The sequence below is a fragment of the Colletotrichum gloeosporioides genome, assembly GCF_011800055.1.
Source record: "Colletotrichum gloeosporioides strain Lc1 chromosome Unknown consensus_13, whole genome shotgun sequence".
Lineage (NCBI taxonomy): Eukaryota > Fungi > Ascomycota > Sordariomycetes > Glomerellales > Glomerellaceae > Colletotrichum > Colletotrichum gloeosporioides.
The window spans coordinates 726,235-749,478 of record NW_025544658.1 but is presented as its reverse complement, the minus strand read 5'-3'; the positions used below and the strand labels follow the sequence as shown (position 1 = coordinate 749,478).

Sequence of the window (23,244 nt, the reverse complement as noted above, 5' to 3'; positions counted from 1 at the left end):
GCAGCGGGAGCATCAGAAAGCATCAAACTCTCGTCGTCAACCGCCCGCTGTTCAAAGACCGAATAGCATACAGATGCCGGGACGATTGAGCATGGCCGCAGCACGCGGAGACAAAGATGCATCAGGTTTCAGATGATCTGGTCGAGAAGTCTGCCAAAGAGGGCAAGGCGTCGTCTTGATGTCAGGCACCTTGCATCTATCTCTCATGGCTCAGCTCAGGGCAGGCAAACAAGATGGTTAGTCGGTGTGGGTAGGCGCGCCTGGGGTTGACGGCGAGACCAGCCGTAAGCAATCCGCAGCAAGTTCAGGAATGGTTGTCAAGGGTCTCGGCGAGCCAGTCCAAGGAATCGCTCCTTCGTACGGAAGCCGGCATGGCAGATGAATGGCTGCAGGACAATGCCGTGGTGGTGTCTGTAGCGTAGTTGCCGTCTCCTCGAGGCTCTGGCGCGCAGACCGTAGCAGCGTAGCTCGATGAACAGCTTTCCAGAAGCGAACAAGGGGGGGGGATCCATCTCGTGGCATTCTAGATTTTCGCAGGAGCTTGTCAAAATGCCATCTGCCATCCATCAAGCCACACGAGGTTGTAGTATATGGTCCAAACTCCCTCCTGCAAAGCGAATGTGCATCTCCGTGAGGACTGTGGCACACGAGTCCCCGGCATGTTGTTTCTGTCGTCGTCGATCGTCCGTCGTCGCCCCGCGTCTCCTCCCGTCGGCCTCGTTTCTGTTGCTCGGCCCATGTCGAGTCGTGTCGACGATGACTACTGCAGTCTTGGTATCTTGAGCATGATTCAAGGGTCTCAGAGCTGCAGGCTATCTCAGCCCGGGTCGTAAAATAAGGAACGTGGAGGGAGAAAAAACACAAACCGCCAAGTGAGATGTGGATGTTGGAGAGTCCGAGCAAAGGAAACAGCCGGGCGACTACCGGACAGGTACCTGCAGCGCTGCAGAGTCCCTGAGTTTGCGGCGCGGCGGCGTCCCCGGCGCAGGAACAGCACGCCCAAGGACGAGGGTAAATTAGGGAGCGAGCTCGCCAGCAGCATCCTCACGGCCGCTAGGTGCGCGCGAGTAGCGGCTGCCGGACCGCAGTGACGGAAAAGTAGCCGTATGTACCTCCAATTTACCCTCATTTCTTGAAGGCTGAGGGACGTGCGCTGAAGTAAGATTGTCTGGCTGTTCCTGGCCACCTGGCTCTGGCTGGCGCTGGGCAGAAAAGGGCAGGGCAGTTGCGGTTGCCGCCATCACAGTTCAAGTTGCAAACTATGGCAAAACCGCCTCAGCTCCGTTGCTTGAACTTTCCACAAAGACAAGGTAGCTTACGCAAGGTACGTGACATTGTACAAACTGGCCAATGGCGTCAACCTCGACTCCGGCTCAACCAACGTCTTTCCCCGTTGCGCAGTCTTCAGAGTCCCGACTCTGCGACTCTCAGACTTTGAACCTGGCCGGTGCTCAACTGCACCAAACTCTGTCTTCTTGTCCAGGGCAACACCAGCCCGTTGATCCAGCACAGCAGCAGCAGCAGCAGCAGACAGTCTAATCAATTTGGTCCCTCGACTGCCGAACGCCCGCGCTTTGGAAACAAGCGGACTGGAGGCGAACAGTCCTAGAACGACAAGTCCATGCCGCTAGCTGCCCATCGGAAGAAGCTAAATTGTCTCGCCAATCCGGGGCCTTCCGGCGACTGAGAAATCCCTCCAAGCATGCCATCGAGGAGCCAAAACATTCTGGCCACGAGGTCAACCGCTTCTGACCCCCTTCTGCGCCTGCGACGGATCTCTGCCTAGTGGCCGGACGAACCCACGGCGGACACTCGGCTTGACCAGAATCCATCCACCCAGCAAGGATATCGATGCCACCGTCAGCAGCAAAGTCGATTGTCGTCATGGCCTCCGTTGCACCTTGTAAGGCGTGACGACCACGTTAACGGACAAGTCTTTGTTGAGCAGCCCCAAACCACCAGGAACAGGCCACGCTGGGAAACCAACATCGCAGCGTCGGCTTCGTGCTATGCTGAGGCCCACTGTGGAAACGCAAACACACGGCTGGAAATCATGAAGCCTGGAATCATGGAAGCCCAGCGTCGATCTAGCGGATTTCTGCATATCGACTACTGAGTGACGGACACAGTCGAACGTCCACGCCAACTCGCCCTGCAAACGGGCGGCGCACATTGGTGTGGCCGCAATCGGGAATAGATTGAGCATCCGCAGGACGGCGGATTAAGCATCCTTGCGAACCACGTGCGGCGAAAATGATGCTGAACCTCACGTTGCTTCTGCAGTTTTGCCGCACACATTGTCATCCTGACTTACCGTGCCGTCGAAGAAGGGATCCGTCAATCCTGTCTTGCGGTTGCGGATGTCGCACAAGGGCCTCCCGTCTGAATCACATGGTCATTCCAGCGAAAACGCTCCGTGCTGGCGGCCATGCTCCGACGTCTTTCCGCTCTGGGGGGACAGGTCCGCACGACTCCGACTCATGGGTCGAGCTAAACATGCAAGAAATGTCGTCGTCGGCGCATCTGGCGGTTTCGCCCCACGAACTGCCCAGGTTGCACTTCACAGGCCCAGCCAAGTCGGTCGTACGCCCGCTGCGAGTTTGGGATGGCCCCGGGGGACGGTGCCCACCTCGACGAAAAGCGACATTCGGTTCCCGAGGCTCTGCCATCTTCTATGCCCTACACCCGCGTCTCGAGGATTGATCAGACTGCTTCCAAAGTTCTATCGCGCTGATGGATTAGGCCGCCGCCGCCGCCGCCATCCAAGGCCGCGGTCATCCCGCCTGCCAGCTGAAGCGCAGGGCTGGACCAATCCAAGACACGGAGCCCGATGTGGAACGGCAGCAGTGCGGCCTTCTGGAAAGATTCTGCCCCTTAGATTCATGCCGCCGTCCCAGATTAGCGACTCGTCTCTTTCCCGTCCGCCCTCCACCGGCCACGCGGGACTGACAAGACCCTGCACGAACATCAACCAACTCGAGACAATGCTGCAGTGGGAACCGCTGTCGGGGCAAGAAACAAAAAAGGCAGTCTTCCGTTTGACGCCACGCTTCGTCACGCATGTCAAACCAGGCACAGGTTGAAACGTTTACGATAAGTAAAGAGAAGCCACATATCCCGCCGGCCACGCCTAAAATAGACGACTCGTTGATGAATTGGAATCTCCATGGATAACGTAATTTCCATGTGCAACATCCATCATCCATGATGCAGCAAACAAACGACCGACTGCAGCATCCCACTGCCGGACCCCGGCCCCCCTTCCTCCCACAGAGAGATCATCCCAATTCTGCAGGTTCGTTTCAGATGCTCCGGATGGAGAAGCTCAGGAGCACACCTGTTCGCACTCGACGCCGGTCATCTCCGTCAAACGCAACGCATGATCCCTTACTGGCCCCTTATTAACATTTGACAGCTGGCGATACTTTTTTGCACACGGAGCACACACGTCTGTAATGCTAGCACTTGCAGCACACGCGACACGCCCGACTTTTTTTTCTCGTCTAATCACGAGAGCTGTGGGCTTCGCGTCCAGGCATCTTCTGGATTACGCTGCTGATCCTGCAGATCGCATTCAAACCCAAAACACGACTGCCGCGACAGTCGGTCCCTGTCGCCTCCTTTGGCAGGCCCCATTTCAGGGGTGCACACGCATATTGGCTCCCCCGCGCGTTTCTTGGGTCGTATTTGACTGACGTCTCGACGCGTCCACCAGGAGCCTCATTTCAACCTCCCCCCGTTTGGTAATATATTTAAGCTTGCTCACCTTCCGCATCGGATTCGTGGCGCTGTTGCTGACTGTCGCAGAGTCGCTGGCACATGAAGCCGAATGAAGACCTGCGGCGCCGTACAACGTCAACCACCGGCTTCCACGTGGTGACGGAGCAGCGAGGCCTGCGGTGCCCTGGGCCGGTTGCACAGGTGGAACCGTCGGCTGCTACGGAAGCAATAGCGAGTGGCTTTGAGGAGTGCCACAGTGGGATCGGCCGTGACGGCCGGCCGGCCATAATCCCTTTCTCGTGCAGAGGCGTCGTGGTGTGATGTTGATCCCCCGGCTCGCATTCCAGCGGCGACGGCTCCTTCCATTGCTTTTTTGGCAACATTCCTCGGTTGGGTCAATGCATCGGTGTCGTGGTTCAGCCGACCGACGTCGTCCACACGCATCCTCGTTAGTGACAGGGCACTGCGGACGTTCCTACAGGTCAACTGTGTGAGCGAGGCCACCAGCAGCAGGCTTGCGAAGCTACATCCTGCGGGAATCCCTTCATCATTAACAACATTGCCAAAGGGCGGTTTCAACCAGATGGCCGCACTGGCCAGCGATGGTCACTCGCGGCCTGTGCCGCAGCATTGCGTCGTGAGGACAGGGCCAGACCGCAACTCTCATTTCACGTCTCATGCCGGTTCGCCAGCAAGTGCTGCGCAAGGGTCGAGAATGATGACCTTCACCATCCTTTTGCGAACTCGGGACGCCCTCACCGGCGCTGTGCCGCCTCCTGTGCCTCGGGCCAGAACGCACGCGAGCATTTCGAGATCTGTATACACGACGGAAGCCACCGCGAAGCCTGTCTTGCCCGTGCCTGGCCAAGGATATCAAATATCGTTACCGGGAGGCGCAAACGACGGTGGCTTGACGTGCCGCACCATGGAACAAAGCTTCAAAGGAGACGGGCAGGTCGAAAATTCCCATGATGAGCCTTCTCTAGGAAATGCCGCTTACTTGTGTGACTGAGAGCATGCAAAATGATTGGCGCAGGCTGGCCCCGGATCTGGAGAGGCAGCCTTTCCGCGCCACCCGAGATGTCACGAACCGCGGATAGCTAGCTCAGTTGCTGCTTCGGCCGAGACACTGGACCCATGGAGGCGACCGATGGGCAACGCGAGGAAACATCTACGAATGTCAAGTGGCATTCCCGGGGGCTGAAGGAAGCCTTCGTAGGGGCTGTGCAGTTTCAAAACATCAAAGATGTCGAGATTTGAAGCTTCAGATCAGAGACATTCGCATCTTGGAATGGCATGGCATGCATGCCGACTCGTCGTCTTTGAGGAATGGTCTGTCTTGCCTTGTTGTGGAGAAATGTGACAAGGCACGCTTCCAACGTATGGAAGTGTGTCCATCATTCTTCAGACGTGCTGTACGGCCGACGGGGTCAAGACTGTCATGTAACCCGGTGGGCGAAGTTGCCCCATGCGGCGGCGAGGCTCGACGGCCGAATGCAGCGCGGAGGTATCACCGCCGTCCAATCAGCCTGTGGGTATGATTTCGGAGGTCTCTACGACTCGGAAAGCGTTTCCCGCAGCAGCATGATTCCGGAGAGCATTGTGAGATGGGTGAGACTCATCGGGGGAGCTCTCGGGAGCTGGCCCAAGTAGAGCTCCGGGAGGTAAACTGCATCGCGGGCCGGTGCACCGAAAGAATTGGCCGCAATGCAGCACGCAATTAGGCGTCAGGTTTGAATTGGCTCAGAGTGATGTGCAAATAAGCATGGCGACAAGCTGGGGGTGCGCCGCAACTGCCCGTCTCGTCTGGACGTATTGATGACGTCACCGAGCCGAAGAATGATGGCACGCCGATGCAGCAGCTCCCACCGCAGCCGAAGCTCGTCACTCCTACACACAACAAACAAATCAGAGCTCACATCTAACCTCAATTGACCTCTCTTAACTTGAATTCTACGACAAAATCCTCACACGGTCCGTCAGTATGGCATTCCAAGCTCTCCGATCCGTCAACCTCCGCGCAGCAGCGGGCTCCCTGAGAGCTCCCTCGACAACACGCGCCCTCACCGGCACGGCGACCGCACGCCTGCCGTACAAGGACACCCAAGACCGCAACTCCATCAACACGGGCACCACAGAAGCGACCAAGTCGGGGCGCGACCAGGACGCCGCCAAGGACTCTGAGGCGTTTGACCCGTCCAAGACGCGGCCCGAGACGGAGCGCAAGGAGGGCAGTGACGAGCTCCACGCGTCCGGTGCGAACCAGAAGCTGTCGAAGCCGCAAGGCGAGAACCCGAGTGGAAAGGGCGCGGGCAAGGAGGTCAGGAAAGGAGGGAAGAGCGCCGGCGGCAGCGCCCCGAAGGCGGGTACCCCTTGAGGGATGAAGACTTGGTTGGCATCATGAGAGAAGCATGGGCGTGTGTAAACAACAACATCAACATCATCAACAGCATTAGGACAGAGACGGCGTTTGTCTCGACATAATCATGATTTGAGCATATCTGAAGGCCTTGTGATGCCTTGTCCGCCGCCGTGAACGTTTCAACAGACTCCGAGGATATCAATGCAACCCCAACTCCAAACACCTTCGTCACCGCCCATTCTATTGCTTCCTCGTTCTTATGCGTACAGCCCATCGGGGTCGTCATTCTCCTCGTCGTCCTCCACAACGATCTGCTCCTTCTTCTTGGTAAGGTCCTTCCGGCACATGGGACAGCTGCCCTTGCTGCGCAGCCAGGGGCTCACGCACTCGAGGTCGAAGCGGTGGCTGCTGTGGCACGGCAGCTCGACGATGAGGGGGTACTGGTCGTCGAGGAACTTTTCGGCGCAGATGGGGCAGGCCTCGTCCTTGCCGAGGGACTTTTTGGGGACGCGGTCGAGCGAGTCGAGATACTCCTGGCTCACGCCGGGGATCTCGGAGGGCGGGCTGTTGATGTCGGACTCGAGGGCCTCGACGAGGGAGGAGAGGAAGCGGGCGTTGTCGTCGTTGGGGGCCGTCGAGAAGAGGGTCTGGAACTGTTGCTGGAGGAGGTGGTACAGGGCGGCGGCGTCGACGGGCGTCGGCGTCGCGTGAGGGTTCGTGTGGCGGTGCTCCTGGGGCGACGAGGGGGCGGCGTCGGTCGTGAGGTTGGCGAGGAAGGAGGTGAAGGAGGACATGTCGATGCGGCGGGTCCCGGACTGGGTGGAGGGCCCGGGCTTGATGTTGTGCTCGACTGCGTGTAAGTCAGTATCAGACGTAAAGGGTAGAGTTTGGTGCTGCCGGGGAGCATCTACCTTCGTACTGGGTGGCCATTGTGGGCGAATGTGTGTCCGCTGGTCGTTGCTGTGAATTGGAGGAGAGTAAACGAGACTGGTGAAGATCGAAAGGTGCCGTGCGGTCGGATCAGAGCAGCTTTTGGAGCAAGGGTGAGGCTGCAACGGCGATGATGTGGCTAGGCTAGGCAGTCAAGGCAGTCGTGTGGTGTCGCAAGTTCGGTCGGCGGAGGATCGCTTGGTGAGGGGAAGGTCAGGGATGGAGGGGTGAAAGAGCTTCTGTGCTTCTGCTTCTAGCGCATGCTACAGGGATCAGCACCCCGCGTCGACGGCAGAAAAGTGTGGCTGCACCGCCGCCCTCGCCTCACCTTCCAACCTCCAACCTCACCGCAGCTTGTGCTCGAGGTGTTGACCTCACCTTGGACCCGACGGCCGCCGCTGCCGAAAGTCTGTTGCAGGACTGCAGGTGGCTTCATCATGTGAAGACATTTATCGCAGATCTCTGTGAGCAGCTCGCAGTCCTTGGCGACGCAATTGACGATTTTCTCGGGAGGGCCGAGTCGACATTCCGCTCAGGATTCCGCTATGGAGCTCCAGGCCGGCGGAGTATCCGCACGTCACCTCATCTTTATCGCCGATGAGTGCTCCAAAGAGACCGGGGAGATGGATCTCGTTGCTACTTTGTACCGAAACACCCCACGGTCTTGGCGATGGCATCAGGGCACCTTGCCTTTGGGGCTTGCGGCAGAGCGAGAGCTTTTTTTTTTCCCCTGCAGCAATAAAAGATGAGGTCAGGCGCCGCGTCCAGTCGGGACAAATCCCAGAAGCCATGGATCCCGCGGCGATAAGGCAGCAGGCACGCCGAGCTCTCCGTCTAAGCGGAGTTTGCATGATCAGCTAGCTGCTGCGGACTTGCCAGGTTTCCCCCGACTTTTGTTTTTCTTCATCCCATCAGCGTGTGTGTATTGGTTCTCCTTGCTTCTGGTTTTCCGTGGGCGGTGCCGGATTCCCTCGCTGTCTCGTCTTTGCGGTCTCGAGCTCTAGAATCCAGGGCGGAGAGAAGGCAAAATGAAGCGAGCGGTGCTAGTCATGAGCCGTAGCAGCGTACGTGCTCATTCATGCAAAGGCGGCCGCGCTGCAGAGACGGAACCCGCGAACCTAGGGTGGATCAACATCGCAGGTCACAGAGCGAACAGCTCCAGCTGATGTGTAATCCACGGATGGTCAAGGAAGCAAAAGCATGGCATGGCAAGATCAGCATCGCCGTTGAAGTGTGGGGCATCCAGAGGTGTGAGACCGTGATAGAAACCCGCTCCGACCTCCCTGTCTGAGCTTAAAAAACTAGACCGCACCGACTCTGCTGCCCGTCGTCCTGTCCACCCCTTCATCCCTGCCGCTACTCCTCCTCCGTCCCAGCTGCTGGTTGGAAAGCACCCGAGAGCTACTCTGCTCCGAAGTTGCAGCCTTTCGTCATCTTCGAGCCCAGCCCTGCCCTCACACCCCAAAACACTCGAGTGAGAGCAACAGCCTTTACCAATCATCCATACAACCTGCTCCATCTCTTAATTCCGCCATCCCCTGATCTGGCCTCGTCGCACCCCCTCACGGCCTTGTCTCACCAAGCGCACACAGACGTCAGGCCGTTAAGCAGGAAAACGTAGAAGACGCAAGTCCCATAAAGCCCGGCCGCGACAGCATCAACCTCTCCCACAGACGTCCTGCCCTCTCTTCCTCACTTCTCATTTCTGTCCATTCACACACAGACAATAAGGAAGCGCCGACAGCTGCAGCATCACAGACCAAATCGTCCTACCAAGCCACCAAACCGCCGGGTCTTCAACGGTCGTCGTATCATTCTCGCATATCGCTCACCGCAACCTTGCCCACCGCCCATCAAAGCAACACCTCCCAAGCTTCACTTTTTACAGAAACGCACACCATGGCGCACTCGGCCGCAGTCATTGGCTCAACCGGCCTCGTCGGATCCCACATCCTGTCGAACCTCATCAACTCGGAGGCCTTTGCCGTCGTCAACACAATTTCCCGCCGTCCCCCCAAGGCCGGCGGTCTCACTCTCAAGCCCATCATCGAGGCCGACACCTCCGCGTGGCCCCCGAAGCTCGCCGCCCTGCAGCCGCTGCCGACCGTCGTCTTCTCCGCGCTGAGCACCACCCGGGCCGCCGCCGGCGGTATCGCCGAGCAGTGGAAGATTGACCACGACCTCAACGTTGAGCTCGTCAAGGCCGCCAAGGCAGCCGGCGTCAAGGCCTTCATCTTCGTCTCCTCCGCCGGCACCCGCGGCGCCATCTCCGGCCAGGCGCCGTACTCCAAGATGAAGAACGGCGTCGAGGATGCCATCAAGGAGGCCGAGTTCGACCACGGCATCATCCTCAAGCCCGGCATGATCCTCGGCCAGCGCGAGCAGGGCCGCGCCGGCGAGGGCATCTTCCAGAGCGTCATCAAGGGGCTGGGCATGGTGAGCCGGGCCGCCCAGGACAGCCTGGGCCAGGACGCCGAGGTCATTGCGCGCGCCGCCGTGCACGCTTCCGTCCTCGTCGAGCAGGGCAAGGCGCCCAGCGGCCTGTGGGTGATTGAGGCCCACGACATTGTCCGCCTCGGCCGGACAGAGTGGAAGCACGGCGCCTGGCCCCGGTCGTAGAGTTTGAGTCAAACGGTGTCTCTGGGGTGGTGGAACGTTACGAGAGCGATGAGTCGCTGCCATCGGCCGGCCGTCCGTCGGGAGAATGTCCCACCTGTGTCTTGTCGTCCCGCGGCTCATTTCCGCCGTGACACGACGCCGGCGAGATTTCTCGGGATCAATGGCGTGTCCATCGTTTCCTGTGGCGTGCGTTGGCACCCCGGAGCGTGTTTCGTGCGGTGTCACGACGTCGTGCCGTCCAAGGAGGTGGAGTCGTTGGTGTAAGTGCGTGGGCTTGTCCGGCTCGGAGTTGGCCCCGCCAGCCCCGGGTTTTCTACACTTTGTCTGTTCCTGTCAATATTCCTCGTTTCCTTTCCTTGTTGATATCCCCTTGTAAACGCTCCTGTACGAAATACCACCACTGTCTTTAGAGGTCAAGCCCAGGCAACGTTTTGTTTATTGGTCTTTGGTTTGAAGGGTTGCTAGTGTTGCAGCAAAATTATACCACGAAAAATACCAGTCTGCTGTTCTCGGAACCGAGCCGGTTGGACGTCCCGTCCCTGTGAAGTGCCATGCGGTGAATCATTGGACGATAGCATATGCATGCAATATGCAAGAAAAACAGAGGGTCAGACGGCTTGCCGCTCATCTCACAAACCGTGGATCTTCCGGCGCTCGTGCCCCACATCCCACTGCAGACCCGATCCGCCAGTGGCCGATCGTTGAACTGATAAACGGAGCCTTATCGAACCTGCCCGAACCGTGACCCCTCCATCACATCACAGCTGCGCTGCCCCACCACATCTCATCGGCGGCGACTCACTCGCAATCTCTCTCACGATCACCCTCGAGGTTTTGCCCACTGTCGCACTGCTTTTCGGGCTCGATCATCTGAACTTTCGCGCGCGCGTCTTCTCGTCTGGGTCTTAAACACAGCGTCTGCCCCCGCATTTCAAGATTCACAGAGAGACACACAGGTGTCATATTCTCAGTCTCACTCGTGATTAATCAGCACACACACACACAGCACACACTCACCATGGCGGAAGAGACATCACGTCCCCTCATCGTCGGCCCCGACTCTGGTCCCGAGGCCCCCTTCCCGCTCAAGATGGAGGGCAAGGTCATCTCGGGCTTCGGTCGCGGATCCAAGGAAGTGAGTCCCACCCTCCCCCCATCTCGCAGCAGCGCAAGTCTGACCCGCCAAAGCTGGGCATCCCAACCGCCAACCTGCCCGTCGACTCCTCGCAGACGCCCTGGATCGACGACACAAAGTCGGGCGTCTACTTCGGCTGGGCCTCCCTCGCCCTCCCCGCCTCGCACCCGGACCGCGTCGCCGCCGGCCACGGCCCCGCCCAGCCCACGCTCGAGTTCCAGCTGTACCCCATGGTCATGTCCATCGGCTACAACCCCTTCTACAAGAACACCGTCCGCTCCGCCGAGGTGCACGTCCTGCACAAGTTCGCCGCCGACTTTTACGACTCCCATATGCGCCTGCTCATCCTCGGCTTCGTCCGCGAGGAGAAGGACTACAAGTCGCTCGACGCCCTCATCAAGGACATCAACCTCGACTGCGATGTTGCGAGGGGCTCGCTCGACAGGCCCGCCTGGGCGCCCCCTGCCGAGCTGCGCCCCGGCGCCGACAAGGCCGGCACGCTGGACGCGGGCTGGCTGGTGGAGCCCCTGCCCAAGAACTAGACTACTTTATGCTTCATGATCACGATGTCACCCGGGATAAACCACGATGTTCAGCGTTTAGAAATTCTAGAATTGAAAATATAAAACCTGGGGAATCTGTTCTTGTCGAAAAAGGGGGCTCTGCTTGGGGAGGTGTGACTGTCCCTCTCGGCCCCTTGGGGGTGGCTGAAGTGAAGCTGCGCGGGAGAAAAGGAGGAAAAAAAGAAACAAAATTGGCAGAAGCCCATGAATATGAACCGTTTACCCATCAAGCCCCAGATGCGCCGTCCGGCTCTCCTCTCTGTAATCATAGACACAAGAGAGCCGTGTGTTTGATTGGCTATGAAACTCGCAACCCGTTTCCAAACGCCTCCCATGCCTTCATATATGCCCTGGTCGCCCCTTTTTACACACACCGTCTCACACAGCCAGTTGATGCGGTTCCTTGTTCTGGTAATAGCACGGCAGAAACTGGACAGAGTCAGCAGCCGACGCACGAAAGACACCCGGTGTACTCACATTCACCACGATCAACATGGGGATATCAAACACGTCTCGTTTAATCATCCAGCAGTACCGGCAGTCCACCTTGCCGTCCTTTTCAATCTTGGAGATGCCGTGCTCGCCGTCGATGCGCGTGACGCGGTTGCTGAGGATGCTCTTGCGCGGGTCCTGCTGCGGCGTCATGTCGGACGAGGCGGCCGCCTCCGTCTGCTCCTTTGTGCGGTACTTGAGCACGCGGCACGTGCGGTTGACGCTGCCGCGGCTGTCGCCGAAGGCGAGGTGGGAGAAGTCGTCGTAGAACTCGACGACGCTGTCGTCGTCGAGGATCTCGGCGATGAAGACGGGCTGCTTGCGCGGCGCGCCGCCCTCGCCGTTCTTGATCTGGTCGACGAGCGCGGCGGACGGCACCTTGGGCGTCGAGAAGCCGGCGCGGCCCGTGTTGCGCCCGCTGTTGGTCGCCGAGGACGGCGTGCCGCCGGTGTTGACGTTGAGGTTCGGGTCGTTGCCGAGCAGCACGTCCTTGGTCCAGCCCGTGAGGGCGATGAACTCCTTGTTGACGGCGGCGATCTCGCCCGTGCGGCGGAGGACGATGGTCGGCGCGGAGCAGTGGTGCATGAACTCCTCGTACTCGAACAGGGTGCGCTGGAAGCACTTCTCCATGAAGATGAGGTCTTGCCGGCTGAGCGTCTTGGTGCACGCGATGAAGGACGGGCGGATGCTGGCGAGCGCCTTGGCGATGCGCAGCGTCCTGTTGGCGGAGAAGCGCTTCGGGAGGTATTCGATGAGGGCGTGGAAGCCGGCCAGGTAGGGGTACGGCTCCTTGACGGTGTCGTAGATGGACGAGGGGTCGCGTTGCCGCTTGCCCAGCAGGGAGTGGGGGCCTGACTTCTGGGGCTGGCCGGGCTTGTTGTTGGTGTTGTTGTTGCCGGCCTTGGGGCGCGAGGGGGCGGATATGGTCTGGGAGTTCCCAACAGCGCCAAAGTTCCCACTTGGAGATCCTTCAAACGTAAAGTTAGTAGGTTGCGGGCTGGCGGTGTTGTCTGTGCTTGGGCTATGTAGGCTTGTTGGGCCGGCAGCGATGGCGTAGGCATGTGGGAGCCCATGTTGCAAGTTGCCTTGTTGGTACATGCCGTTGGAAGACTGGTCTACACCCATGAAATCGTTGATCATACCGCTATCGTAGACTTGGCCAAACTGGTTGTTGCCATTGCCAAAGACGTTTGTGGATCCAAAGTTGACTGCTTCACCACTTGGTCCGGATAATGAGCCGTCCCGCGGCGGGGTCTCCGCCGCGCCGGACGACATGTGCCCGAGCATGCCAAACTCCATGGCGCCGTACTGGCTGCCAAAGTTGAGCCCTTCCAGGTCAAAGTTGAAGATGGCCGGGTTGCTCGGGTCGAATAACGTATTGAACGGGTCGTTGGTGACCTGCGGCGAGATCATGCCGCCAATGGAACGGCCGTTGTTGCCGCCCGATTGCGGGAACGACGGCGATATCGGCGACGGCTGTGCCTGGAACGGGAGGCCTTCGGGGATGGCGACGGGCGTCTGCTGGCCCGAGTACACGGGGAACGAGGCGGTGGAGCTCTGGCCAAAGTATGTGCTGCCGGCGGTCGAGGCCGTGTCCGAAGTCCCGCTGTGATGCCGCTGGCCGTTGGGACGGGTCGGGGCCGCGTTGGGGTTGTAGTTGGGCCCGAGGACCGGCCGGAGAGCCTCCGGCGGCGCATCGTGGAGATACTTTGCCTTTTTGCGAACACCGTCCTGGCAGGCGTCTGCGAGCCCGCGCTTAATGCATCGCTGACAAGGTCGTTCATCTCCTATAGCCATCACATCAGCACAAGGTTTGGTCGCAGAAGAGGCCGTATACGAGACTAAAGATGACATGGACCTCCAATTACCACGGAGGAGGGACAATCACACGAATTCACTTGACCACCACAAGACTGTCGCGAGAGCCGAACCCTGAGGAATCGAGCAGGAGCTTACCGCAGGTCAGATGGGCTCGTTGGCAGGCGAAACACGCCCGGCGAGCCTTCTTCCTCCTCGGCCGTGAAGGGTCCTTGGGGTCGTACTTCTTCTTTACCTCGCCGTTGTTGTCGTTGCCGCTATCGTGGGACTCGGCCATCTTCTCGTCGTCGTCGTCTTTTACGGGCGTCTCGTCGTCGTACTCGTGGTCATTATCTGACATGGCATCCGAGACCTCAGTCCCGGGCTCCTCGAGGCCGTCCGGCATGTTGTCTTGGTTTTATATGCAAGCCTCTCTCCTCAGGCAGAACAGGACAGCGACAACGGCGAGCCAAGCTGCCGCGGTGACGGGCACGGCGCTGCAAGGTCCTGGTCCAGGACTGTTCCCTGGATGCTATGTTTGCGAAACCACACGGCTCACTCCCAGACGTGCCGTAATGTGCTTCGTGTCGCAGTGGCAGGCGTCGTAGAATAGGGAAGGGAATATGAAAATCCTCCTGCGGTCGGAAGTGAAGTGGCACACGCCGGGATCCGTCTCGTGCAGCACACGCGCACACGCACACACACAAGGTCAAAGTGCAGCACCGCCGTGGCTTGCTGTCTTCCCAGTTCACCTACACCTATATGCGCAGGGGCGAGCCTTCGAGTCCGCAAATGGGAGTCGAGCCGGGTACAGTCTCCCGCGGGCCGTGGAGTGGGAGAGGACAGGGACCGAAATAGGCGCTGTGCGCTCCCGCGATGTAGACGGGAGGCTGTTGGTTCCCTCTTTTCACCAGATGCGCAGCGGCAGCAGCTGCAGGCAGGCAAACCAAGCTGCAGGACAGGCCAGGGAAGACGAGGCGAGGGAAGGGGTAGGGCGTTGGTCTCTCTCGATGAGCTCGTATTCTCAGCAGTCAGGAGTCTCCAATGGTGTGGTGGTGGAGAGAAAAGAGGCGTCTCTTGTGCGACGTGCTCGTCACGGCAGGACTAGGACTCGATAGTTGGCGCAGTCGTTTGGAGACCGGTGTTCGCGTCGCGGACCACATGAGGTCACGGGGACGGGGACGGGGACAGGGTCGAAGAGCGGCGGATGGGAGACTGGCGGCGCAGGACCGGGGTGATGTGACGGGAGTTTTGAGAGGTCGAGGCGTCGAAGGGTGTCTGCAGGTAGCCGTGGCCCTCGTGCTTGCAAGAGACAAGCATCGACACACGGGCACGCGGACGGTGAGAGTGTGTTGTCTCTGTGGGACGGAGACCTCGTAGGGCTTGCGGTCACGGTCACCGGCGGGATTGCAGCGGTTTCGGGGGCACTGTCGTCGGGGTCGAGGTCGGGATCGGGGGGCCGTGATGTTTATCCTCGGTCGGGTGGAAGAGGAGCACGCGAGAGTGGTCGTTTTGGAGCTGACCGAGAAGAGCAGACGGGAGAGAGAAGGGTCGGCAAAGTACCGTCGCAGCAGTAGCAGACCCCGGCAGCAGTGGCTAAACAGTTTTACACCGGCCCAGCGAGGTATGGAATCCCAGCCTCGCTGCCGTTGGTCAAAGATTTGCTGCTGAGCTGCGGGGTTCTCTTGGAGAAAATGCCAGCCCGGCGATTGGCCGATCCGCCCATCATGTGGATATCGCCAGCCGATGCCCCACTCTGTATCGGCTACTTGGAGAAGACGGGGGAATGGGCAGCGAGCACGCCGCACACGCCGTTCCCGGTACTTTTGCCTACAGTTTTCGCCAGAGTCTTCACCCACGGCCCGCCCACCGAGGAGCGCGCGCGTCATCCAGGTCCTCGGCATGTCATTGCAGCTTCTGCTGCGTACCTGGACTGTAGAATCGTCTGTACTCGGTACCGTGTACGTACCTCACCTCCTCCGCGCTGCCTGCCGCCGACCTCAGACCTGTGCACCTCGATGCAGATGGCAGGCCACTTGGACCTGGCTGCAGTCCGAGCCTTGGAACAGACTTCAGTGTTCCTCGCGACGTGGACCGGGTTGGCCAGACCACGTTCGTGTTTCTCGATCTAATCTAGCATTTCTTATGTCAACGTCCTCAAATCTCTTCATCTCCGACGCCCAACGCTTAATAACAGTTACGACTCGCCGCCCCTTGGCTCCTTGGATACCCTCGTTTCTGTGTCAATATGCCCCAATCTGGTAGCACAGCATTACGTTAACGACGTCGATGCAAGCCACTCTATTGGACATCTGGCATGGCTGCCATCCAACCGCTGCATGTGAGATCCAATACGATCCACGGCCAGGTCCACGTCCACATCCCCAAGTCAAGTCAGAGGTCGGTCAGCCTGCCGGAGAACCAAGCCGAGGGCCGAACCTTCCAACTTCAACTCAGCCCCTCAGCGAAACATGCCATGCTGCCTTTACGATGTGTGACTCCAAACACGGTCTCATGTCGACCGCTATCGCATTAACATTGGCTTAGCCGACGTGCCGAGCGTCGGTCTGCCTTCTATCTGCCTGCAGTCCAGCAACCACTAAAGGATGGGGGGTATCTTATTGCATGTGCGCACAAATCCAACCGCTCCTCTCGCCCACCCACCATTGGCGGCCACTCGAACAAACTGCTCCTGTCGCGTCACCCACGAGTCTTCAGTCCGGCTGCCTCGAATCTGCCTCCGTCAATGACAACCCAGGACCTTTGGGCACCTGCAGACGGCTGCTGCCGTCACGAATGATGATCGCCACGATCAACAGCCGCATCTGCTGCGCGCACTAGCCGTCCAGTCGTGCCAAGTGTCGTCGCAGCAAGCCTGCCTGGACCAGGAACAGCTGCAACCAAGGGCTGCATCCGACAACAGGAACCACGCACCACTGCCGCTGCTCCTCCGCACCCGTGGGTAGAGGAGTCTGTGCGGTGTGGCCGGCCGTGTCTGATCCTGAGGCGGCGGCCGTCATTTCCCTTCATCGCGTCGGCCCGCTTGCCAACGTCCGTCCGTCCACGGAGAATTTCTGGCGCTAAGTGTTCTTTGCGAACCGGCTGCGCTTTCTAATCTGCTTGCCATACTTGAAAAAGATGTACGGGAACGGCAGCATCGCTACCGTCAGGAACCCGAGCAATGACGTCGCCCATTGGTATCCGAGCTCCGTGTACATCTGCGTTCCAAACAACGGGAATGCGGCTGTCAGGCAATCGTCTAGGTCAGCACTGACCGAGACACACGGGGCACAACCCGGCTGAGTGGGAGAGAGAACGTTGTTGGTGCCACGGGAGGGTAAACTCACCAGCAAACATGCATCGCACAAACGCATTCGCAGCAAGGGCTGACGCTGCGTAGAGAGGATAGGCGTCCACCTGCGAAGCCCAACATTAGCATACTCATCTCTCATGTCGTGCAACGCCCGGGGCCTGGAGAATGATTCCAGACCCCTGGCACCGCCGCCCAACCGGTGGGACAAGCAGAGACCACTTACAAGAAACGTAAAAATGCCAGTAAAGACGAGGAGCACCCTTCAGACGGTCAGCTGCAGCTCACATGCACACACACAGTTGGAAAAAGGAAAAAGCAAGACGACCCCACGGTCCGTGGAGGGGCCTGACAAAGCGTGACTACGCCAGCACATGAACCTGCAGACGGCAGCCGGCCTGACGCAAGGACGGGCATGTCAGGTCACGACATGAGCTTATATGCTGCGGAACCACGGGCCTTTTTCCATCTTGGGGCCATGGTCGCGATATGTCGTGTAAGGGGAAAAATAGAAAGACTCGACTCACCCCGCGCCAAAGATTGCGCTTCCGATGATTGGCACAATCCAGTGTATCCAGGAGAAGGTCGTCCACGCGAAGATGAACAGCCCAATGGTGACGAGGAATGCGCCGCAAATCACAGGAGGAAGGCGAAATTCGGGCTCGCTGGCTCCCTCGACGCCCGTCTCCTTTTCCAGGTCCGCCATGAGCCGGCTGCGGATGCGGTGCCACAAGGGGTCGGTCGCGGCCGCCAAGAGCATGCCCACCAGGAGGCCCAGGAAGGTGAGACCGACCTGCCAGAGGTTGAAGCCGTGGTTGGTCGTGAAGACGAGCGGGAAGGCGCCGAAGAAGAGGTACAGGATGCCGAGGAGGATGGCGCAGAAGACGCACAGGTTGAGCATCATGGGCTCGTAGATGAGCAGCTGGAAGGGCCGCAGCAGCGACAGGCCGATGGTCTTGGGGATGGACTTGGTCATCTTCTCGACGGGGGCCTTCCAGCGCTCGTCACCTGTCTCTTTTCGGATCTTGCGCGCCTTGGTCCGCAAGACGATCGGATCTGTACGGTGTCAGCACTCCCGCACCACCAGCTCAGGGGCGCACCCTCCACGAGGCACTCACGATATGTCTCGGGCACCAATACGACGATGGCCACCAGCAGAACAAACGTGATGATGATGAGCACGTAGTAGGTCCAGCGCCAATGAAGGTACGTGTTGATGAAGCCACCAATCAGCGGTCCGATACACGGGCCAATGAAGGGGGCGAGCGAGTACATGAGCATTGGCGCCTGAAGCTCGTGACGCGCAAAGAGATCGCCAACTGTGACTAGTCAGCATACCCCGAGACGTGATGATGGCGACCTCACTCACCACTGCCCCCGGACACCGACAGGAACGCTGAACCAGTAAGACCGTCGAGAAACCGGGCGACGATCATGGTTGTGATGTTCTTGCTGACGGCGGATGGGATGATCCAGATGAGATACATCACCCAGGAAACCAGGTAGATGGGCCGGCGCCCGTAGAACTCGGAGAGAGGGCTCAGAAGCATTGGGCCGAGCGAGATGCCCAGTACAAACACGGACAAACCAACTGTAGACACGAGCTTCGACGTCCCGAACTCGGCGTTCATCTGCGCGTACGTTGACGTGTAAATGGAACTAGCAGCAGTGCTGTGTCTTGTCAACAGCCGCCCTCCACCCTTCAAATTCTCAGTCTGCCACTTACACGCATGTGCTAGCGAGAGACACAATCGAGACAATCACCCATTTCCTCAGTTTGCTCATGCTGCGCGGACACATGGGGTCGCTGTCGCCGCCTTCAAAAGATACTTCAAAGGGGTCCTTTTCGGGTTCTTGCGAAGGGCTGTCGTCGCTGCTGTCCAGGTCGTCGACGCCGTAGCCGTTGTTGCTCCTATTTCGGCTCAGGGAGCGTAGCGAGCGTGCGCCGGCGCTGGCCCCCGTTCGGATGCGCTGAAAGGTCGCATCGTCCTCGGCGGCGATCGTTTCGTCGTCGTTATCGGCGCTCGATGACCGGCCGCTCTCGGCCTTTTCGACATCCGCCATGGCTGTTTGACGGTCGTCCTGATCAAAGGTTGTTTAAGATTTGAACAGAATGGCAATGACGAGCTTGATAGCAAACAAGCTGGGACTGCGGATGTCGGGTCTTATGTACGGAAAGGGTCGACTTATTATGGGACCACTTCCGAGTTCCAGCATGTGGATCGTGACCAGGGACTCTCTTTTTTTGCTGGATCTGCTACCACGATGAAATGTGTCGCAGGCCCGGCGTGGTTTTTATTTGGAAGTGGTAGAAACGGGATCCTCTCCCATTGCAACGATCCAGAGCCCGTGAAAACAAGTCGACGAGAGGGGGCAAACAAGCCTGATCTTGGGCCATTAGTCAAAGACGGACGAACGTCTCTAGGGCGCAACCTCTTTGGCAATTTTTGCTGCCATTATTCAGCCCAGCTAGGGCGCGCGCTGTTGGGGCCCAGAACGCGGCTCGCCTTTACGCCTTTTGGAGGAGCTTAACCCGTTAACCCCCGGATTGGGAGGTGGATCTCGTCATTGTCATTGAGGCGAGGCGACCTCCACCCTGGGAAAGGTGGACGCATTGGTGGACGGATGACGCCGCCATGGGGCCCTGCGATCTGGGAAAGACGCGAGACGAGGAGACTTGCCATGTGCAGCATCCGAACCAACGGACGAAGGGGTCCATCCAGTTCGAGGGGAGGGGAGGGGGGCTCAGCCAGTAGGGATGCCGCATGTTCATTCTTCCACGCGAGCACACCATCGAAGGCGAGCTCCCAACGCAGTGTGTTAGTCAAGACGGAGCGGCGCCAGAATGTGATTGATAACAGCGATAGGCGGCGGGTGACATCCGTGCTCTGTTAGCGGTTGATAGGAAAGCAAGCGGGGCTTTTTCGTTTTTTCCCTTCTCTGTTTCCTACGGAAATAGCCCGCCTCAACCTGACATGACGTTGACAAGCGTCTTTCTCGAAGTCGCAGAACGGGGGACCCTCGGCATCTGGGAAGAGTGGGTGAGACACCAGCCAGGAGGCGCCCGTCAGAGCGGGCTTCTTCAACAGAGTCGCAGGGCTAAAAATGGGAGACGCCGAGCGATCGGTTTGGATTTGCGGCTATGCTGGAGAAACCTGACAGAAACACTGGCCCTGGACGCCCTGAGCTGCAACCCAACCTGAGCTGATCCGATGTGCCCTGCCTGGCCAACAGTTCTCGCGCCATTCGATAAGCTTCAATCGGCTTTTCCCATCTTCCATGTTCCCTACGTTAGTTCGTGATCCGACCGGGCCCACGCAGCCGGTAAGTGGGGTTGCATTCCCACTGATTGCTGGATTGCTGCCCCCCTCCGAAAAGAAAGAGTCATTTCGCGTCGTCGGAGAGGGCGAAGCGCGAGCGCCGTCAACCCGCCTTCCGATCCCGACCGTTTGTTTTTCGTCCAGTCTGTGCTTCTTGACACCTGCCCCGAGCTCTCTTCGGCGCCGGTTGCCGTAGCGTGGGATGGTTGAGATCCTTCGGGCCACGTGCGATGACGGGCTGTCTGTCAGCAACGTCCGTGGACTTGTGTTGACGTCCCTGGAGATGGACGCATTTCTAATCAAGGCTGATCAGCTTTGCCATACTGCGTAACCATGTCTATTGCACAAGTCCCCTCTGTTGGGAGCTAGACAATCAACGAACCAATGTCACAATCTCGAGGGACACAAATTGGACGGCTGAACCTCAGCGTTCTGTCGTTAAAGCTATCTAATACTGGCATCATGTGCGTCTCCAGCGTTATTATCATACATGACTACGTCTCCCTCATACATGTTCGTCGTCATCGCTCACTCTATATGCCTCGTTCAGTCAAATGCAGGTTGCTCGCCCCAAACGCCAATTGCATGCAAAACCCCACGGCCAATCAGTAGTACTCCGGCAAGCTGCTCCACGACGGCACCGTTCCGGAGCAGTCAAAGTCCCGGTCGTAGGCCTTGGCAGGCAGGATTCCGGCCGCGAGGCCCTTTTTGTAGCTCCAGAGCGGCGAGCTCTCCGTGTCCCATGTCCAGTACCACCAGCCCCACCCCTTCTCGAACGAGTGCATCTGCGCCTCGGCGAACATTTGCAGAAACTGCTTGTAATCGCTGCTGAACCCGCTGGGGTCGCCGTTGGCCTTGTCGCAGCTGCACTTGCTGTCCTCTGTCGGGCACCGCGGCGTCAGGATCGACGTCGAAGAGTTGCCCGTGTCGTACGTGCCCGTCCACCGGTTGCCCCAGTTGACGTTGGTCACGTACTTGGCGCAGTCCGTGTCGGCCTGCGACCACTCGGCGAAGAGCGTCGGCCCGTAGCCCGTCGACGTGTCCATCGACTGCTCCGCCTGCTCCGTCCAGCCGTCGCAGGCGTACTGGACCTTCTTCTGGTGCGTGTACACGATCTGGTCCGTGTTGAAAATCACGTACTGGTGCACGTCGAGCGCCAGGTCGCTGTAGCCCGTCATCTTGCCCTGCCAGTTGCCGAGGCCCATGAAGCCGTCGCCAAACACCACGATGGCCTTGATCCCGTTGCCCTTGACGAGCTTGTAGGCCTGCTCCGTCCACGCGACGACATCCGTCGCGCTCAGCTCCGTCATCTTTGGCTCGTTGACAAGGCCGTAGAAGGAAATGATGTTCTTGTACCGGTCCTGCGCAAAGAACTTCGACAGCCGGTCGTGCAAGTCCAAGCTGCGCTGGGCGTTGGTGGCGCCGTCGGTGCCGTTGAGCCAGCCGATGACCCCCTGACGGCCAGAGTGGTTCCACCCGTTCTGACTGCCAGGCAGGCCGTGGACGTCGAGGTTGACGCGGAGGCCGTACTTGCGCGCCCATTCGATGCCGCGGAGGAGGTATCGCCATGACGTACGGAAGACGTACGGATCGCCGTCGTAGACCTCGATCGCCCAGTAGTTGAAGGGAATGCGTACGTGATCGAGTCCCGCATCTGCAATCTCCTTGAACGTGTTCTCCGTCACGAAGGTCTTGTAGTGGTCCTCGAGCACCTCGGCCGACTTCTTGGTGCCCAGGTGCGTGCAGAGGGTGTACTCGTCTATGATGCCGAGACGGGAGTCGTAGTTGAAGAGCGAGGGCGTGATGAAGGGTTCGAGGTTCAGCCAGCCGCCGACGTTGACTCCGCGTGCCGGCCTTGACCCGTACGAGCCCCAGTCCTCGTTGAGCTTCGGGACCTTGCTGTTGGCCTGCGTCGAGTCGTCCCAGTCGGTGTACAGGCCCATGACCGGCAGATCGCCAACCATCTCGTCGGTAAAAGTGACGTTGAAATCGGTGGTGTCGCCCCAGGACCACGGATCGAGATAGGTGCCGCGCCATTTCATCGGAATGCTGTTCTTGTCCTGGCCGTCGAGGTTTACCGAACTCGAGTCGCTGTTGTTGGAGTTTTTCTTGCTGACGACCACTGCCACGACGATAATGATAATCAGGAGGACCAAGCAGACTCCAAGGCAGATCCCTGGCGGCGGTTAGCTGTCGATCGTAGGCCTCTGCCGGATCACTTACAAAGCTTCTTCCTCTTCTTGATCGGCCCGGGTGGGTCATCCACGAGACGCTCCTTCTCGAGGCTGTTGCTGTCGGTGCTGCTCCATCCGCCGCCTCTCAAACCACGCGACCCACGGCCCTCCTCGAGAATGGCGCCGCTGACCACCCGCTTCTTCTTGTGCCTGTCTTTCCGCGGTTTCTCGTATGGCAAATCTCTGTACTCTTCCTTCTGGACTCGTCGCGGCCTCTCTCTCGGCGGATCCTTTTCCCTCGGAGCGTCTCCGTTCTCCGCGGCGGCACGGCGCGCCCTTCGTTCCCTCCTCTCTCTCCGCAGCCTTTCCCTCTCTGCATCTCTTTCCGGGTCTCTTGGCCTCGCGTCGGATCCCCGTCGCTTTGGTCTTCTCGTGTTCTCCTGGTTCAACTGGGCCAGCGCATCCGCCGAAAGCGTCTGCGAGCCCCTGCTCTCTCCAGAATCGGTCGCTGGCCGTCTCGATCTCTGATCCTGTGACCGCCGTTTCTTGTGTTGATGTTTCCTGCCCGATGAGTCCCGTGGTCGGTGCGACGACGGTCTCGAGGATTCACCGGGCGCCATTGTTCGAGATGGAATGCCGTCGCGAAAAGTGCTAGTCGTCGTTGCACTGGAATGCTACTGACCGGCGGCCATTCCAGATGGATATACGTGTTGACGCCAAGGATACCAAGATCGTATTCATGTCCGCTGCCCTGTTTTGGCGCTGGGCTGGCGGCTCGGCTGTTGGCAGGGCAACAATCGCTCGGGCCTCTTATCAGGGCGT

The 23,244-nt window shown here is 59.1% G+C and overlaps 7 protein-coding genes across 7 annotated transcripts; 3 read left to right on the top strand and 4 right to left on the bottom strand.

Moving 5' to 3' along the window:
- Positions 1–5,704: 5,704 nt before the first annotated feature.
- GCG54_00002634 (uncharacterized protein) lies at positions 5,705–6,097 on the top strand (the record flags this gene model as incomplete). Its single annotated transcript, XM_045402723.1, has 1 exon — positions 5,705–6,097. One exon carries the CDS (start codon positions 5,705–5,707, stop codon positions 6,095–6,097), a length of 393 nt encoding a protein of 130 aa, XP_045269341.1.
- Positions 6,098–6,339: 242 nt separating this feature from the next.
- GCG54_00002633 (putative RING finger protein) lies at positions 6,340–7,012 on the bottom strand (the record flags this gene model as incomplete). The annotated part of the gene is made up of 2 exons (XM_045402722.1): positions 6,340–6,932; positions 6,994–7,012. The coding sequence occupies 2 exons, from the start codon at positions 7,010–7,012 to the stop codon at positions 6,340–6,342; spliced, it is 612 nt and encodes a 203-aa protein (XP_045269340.1).
- A 1,899-nt stretch (positions 7,013–8,911) lies between these two features.
- GCG54_00002632 (Protein fmp-52) lies at positions 8,912–10,618 on the top strand (the record flags this gene model as incomplete). Its single annotated transcript, XM_045402721.1, has 2 exons — positions 8,912–9,627; positions 10,603–10,618. The coding sequence occupies 2 exons, from the start codon at positions 8,912–8,914 to the stop codon at positions 10,616–10,618; spliced, it is 732 nt and encodes a 243-aa protein (XP_045269339.1).
- Positions 10,619–10,649: 31 nt separating this feature from the next.
- GCG54_00002631 (Riboflavin kinase) lies at positions 10,650–11,308 on the top strand (the record flags this gene model as incomplete). Its single annotated transcript, XM_045402720.1, has 2 exons — positions 10,650–10,766; positions 10,796–11,308. 2 exons carry the CDS (start codon positions 10,650–10,652, stop codon positions 11,306–11,308), a joined length of 630 nt encoding a protein of 209 aa, XP_045269338.1.
- A 399-nt stretch (positions 11,309–11,707) lies between these two features.
- Positions 11,708–14,024, bottom strand: GCG54_00002630 (Transcription activator of gluconeogenesis; the record flags this gene model as incomplete). The annotated part of the gene is made up of 3 exons (XM_045402719.1): positions 11,708–11,758; positions 11,807–13,608; positions 13,778–14,024. The coding sequence occupies 3 exons, from the start codon at positions 14,022–14,024 to the stop codon at positions 11,708–11,710; spliced, it is 2,100 nt and encodes a 699-aa protein (XP_045269337.1).
- Positions 14,025–16,698: 2,674 nt separating this feature from the next.
- On the bottom strand, positions 16,699–18,992 carry GCG54_00002629 (Efflux pump atB; the record flags this gene model as incomplete). The annotated part of the gene is made up of 7 exons (XM_045402718.1): positions 16,699–16,862; positions 16,966–17,035; positions 17,155–17,191; positions 17,456–17,984; positions 18,047–18,247; positions 18,298–18,599; positions 18,655–18,992. The coding sequence occupies 7 exons, from the start codon at positions 18,990–18,992 to the stop codon at positions 16,699–16,701; spliced, it is 1,641 nt and encodes a 546-aa protein (XP_045269336.1).
- A 1,861-nt stretch (positions 18,993–20,853) lies between these two features.
- On the bottom strand, positions 20,854–23,042 carry GCG54_00002628 (putative glucan 1 3-beta-glucosidase D; the record flags this gene model as incomplete). The annotated part of the gene is made up of 2 exons (XM_045402717.1): positions 20,854–22,424; positions 22,472–23,042. 2 exons carry the CDS (start codon positions 23,040–23,042, stop codon positions 20,854–20,856), a joined length of 2,142 nt encoding a protein of 713 aa, XP_045269335.1.
- Positions 23,043–23,244: the final 202 nt, after the last annotated feature.